Here is a 2,591-nt window from a genome sequence, read left to right on the forward strand (position 1 = left end):
TATAAATATATTCTATAATAAATAGTATTACATTTTTTATACTTACTTCACTTTTTTAATTATAAAGTTACTGGCACCCTTTGTCTCAACATCAGATGCCTCTAATCGTAAATTACTTGTTGGTATAAACGTTATTTTTTTTAGTATGAGAGGTTCCAACGATGGAATATTATATTCCGGTACACCTGTTTTAAGATATGGTTTCAAATACTCTATACTCTCAGTGACACATGTCTCGTAATGCGGATCGTGCGTTTGACAAATATGCAGGAATTCGGCTGCAATCATAGTGGAAGCCGTCATCAGATTGTCATAAATATAGTAATATTGGAAATGTTATATAATAAGCGGTCGTTGTTACAAACCAATCCTTAATTTTTTTATCGTTTAATTTCTATTTATAAATACAAGATTTAATTTTTATAATGTAATATTCTTTTAATATAATGCATTTATACGATCTTTGATTAAGAGCGCATTTTATATTTATCATTCACTATTTAAATGTATTTACATTAATGCAAAGAACATAAATTATATTTAAATAGTTGCATTTAAATAGTGAATGATAAATATAAAATATGTTCTTAATTATATTTATAAAGAAACGTGCATTCTGTTAAGTTGATTTATGTTCTTTATGCAATATTTCTTGGCAATTAAAATGACGTAAAAAGTGAAGTTAAAATTTATGTATCCAAAAGTATTGAATTTAACACATATGATACTTTTCACTCAACACAAATAAAAATTTTCACTTGTTTCTTATATGAGAAGCTACATTTTATTAAAGTTAGCAATATTTAGCATTTTATTATAAATACTTATTAAATAATAAATATTTCCGAATATCCTTATTCTATATGTAAATAAAATTGCCAATTTTCTTTACTAAAAATATTTTATTTTTCTTGTGCTTTTAAAAATAACTGATTAATTTCAACACTTCCTGTAAGATACATTGTATGAGTATGTGTGTATATGTTCTTCAAATGTTTCTTGTCTAATAATCTATTTTTCAAGTAAAATTGTATAATATTCTACTTATGTGTACTCTACTCTATTCTTGGATAAATTCTAAAATTTACAGATCATCAGAAGTACTTAATCTTAATGTTGACAATATCAGCTTAATTTGCGCATATGGGTTTATTTTCAACTGTTGAAAACGTTGAAAATAATTCTAAAACTAACTAAATAATTCTAAAATTCTAAAAACTAATAAACGTATTTAGAAATCTTAATTAAGAAATCTTACGATGTTAATAACAGCCATTAAATCGACTTTTAGCATTTAGCTTTCTCTCTCTCTCTCTCTCTCTCTCTCTCTCTCTCTCTCTCTCTCTCTATTTAATAACTTGTATAATAGTGTAATAGTACATTAGAGAAACGGCAAAAGTTTACCAAAAAATAAATAAACTAAATAAAACTATCTTTAAAAATTTTTATTCCATTGATATTATTTAGTACTTAAGTCGATATTAAAAATAAATATCACTTTTGAGGGATTTTACCTGTACTATTTACTTACGTATATCTCGTGAAGATATCACGCCGATCGTCGCCACAGTCAAGAGGATCGTAAATGTTGCCTTCGCTGATGCCATTTTTCAAAAAATGGAAAATGAGCAGACAGAAAGCTCAACAAAATTGTCTTCTGGCAAAGGCCTGGGTGCAAGATTCGACAATGGGGTTGCTGAACTACGGTGACAGGTGGTTCGAGAATAGTCGAACTGGAAGTGTATGATCCGACAATCTGAACGTCTTATAACAATGACCATCTTTCCCTCTCCATATCACCCGCCACCCCCACAAACAAAATGAAAGCCATTATTATTACTTATATGATACCTGTTTTTATGCATTTGCAAAAAGAAAAGTGCATGTACTGATTGTGAGAATGAATATGTACAGATGGATGATTTGGTTGTGAACATGCATATTATGCAGACAATGATAGACAAATATGTTTTTTTTTTAAACGGTATCACGGATGTTGCTTTGGTTTCATATCTCATAAACTTCTATTGAAAGCAAAGAGGAAATGACAAGGTCATATTGTATGTCTGAACCGAATAGTTTCGGGATATGTTTTACATAAATAATCAATTTCTCATTATGATTATATCGTTTATTATATATTATAATTGGAGAATATAACTAGTTTTTTGAAAAACTTATTTTAAAAATAATTATGAAGTAATTTTTTTGTTTTTTTAAATTTTATTTCTATTGGCATTTAAATTAAAATATTAAATTTGTTCTTTCAATTGTATCCAATATTTTATTATAATTTGTAAGAATATCATATTAGGGATAGAAGATGTATTATGCGTTTTTTAACAAAATAAAAAGTTATTAAAAAATTACAGATTTTTCTATATTTTATTTGAAAATAAAAACAAAAGTTTGGTTAACAATTTAGAATCTGGATTAAAAATTATTTTAATATGTAGATATATTTTGTAAAAATTGAGATAAAATGAGAAAATGTTTATTTAAAATACAAAATTGAATTATTAAATACAAATATTTATTAAAACATTATTAAATTGTTAATAAATATATATAATAATTATATAATATAAATT

At 25.5% G+C, this 2,591-nt stretch overlaps 1 protein-coding gene across 1 annotated transcript in view; it reads right to left on the bottom strand.

The window, feature by feature from the left end:
- The window catches only part of LOC108687881 (circadian clock-controlled protein), a 5,242-nt gene extending 3,517 nt beyond the window's left edge, over positions 1–1,725 (bottom strand). The window contains exons 1-2 of the mRNA XM_018193899.1: positions 1,532–1,725; positions 47–278 (exon numbers count right to left, since the gene is read on the bottom strand). Of these exons, the coding sequence (XP_018049388.1) occupies positions 47–278; positions 1,532–1,607 (308 nt within the window). The 5' untranslated portion in view covers positions 1,608–1,725. The remainder of the gene's footprint in view (positions 1–46; positions 279–1,531) is intronic.
- Between the last annotated feature and the right edge of the window lie 866 nt (positions 1,726–2,591).

The sequence above is a fragment of the Atta colombica genome, unplaced genomic scaffold, assembly GCF_001594045.1.
Source record: "Atta colombica isolate Treedump-2 unplaced genomic scaffold, Acol1.0 scaffold22, whole genome shotgun sequence".
NCBI classification, from domain to species: Eukaryota; Metazoa; Arthropoda; class Insecta; order Hymenoptera; family Formicidae; genus Atta; species Atta colombica.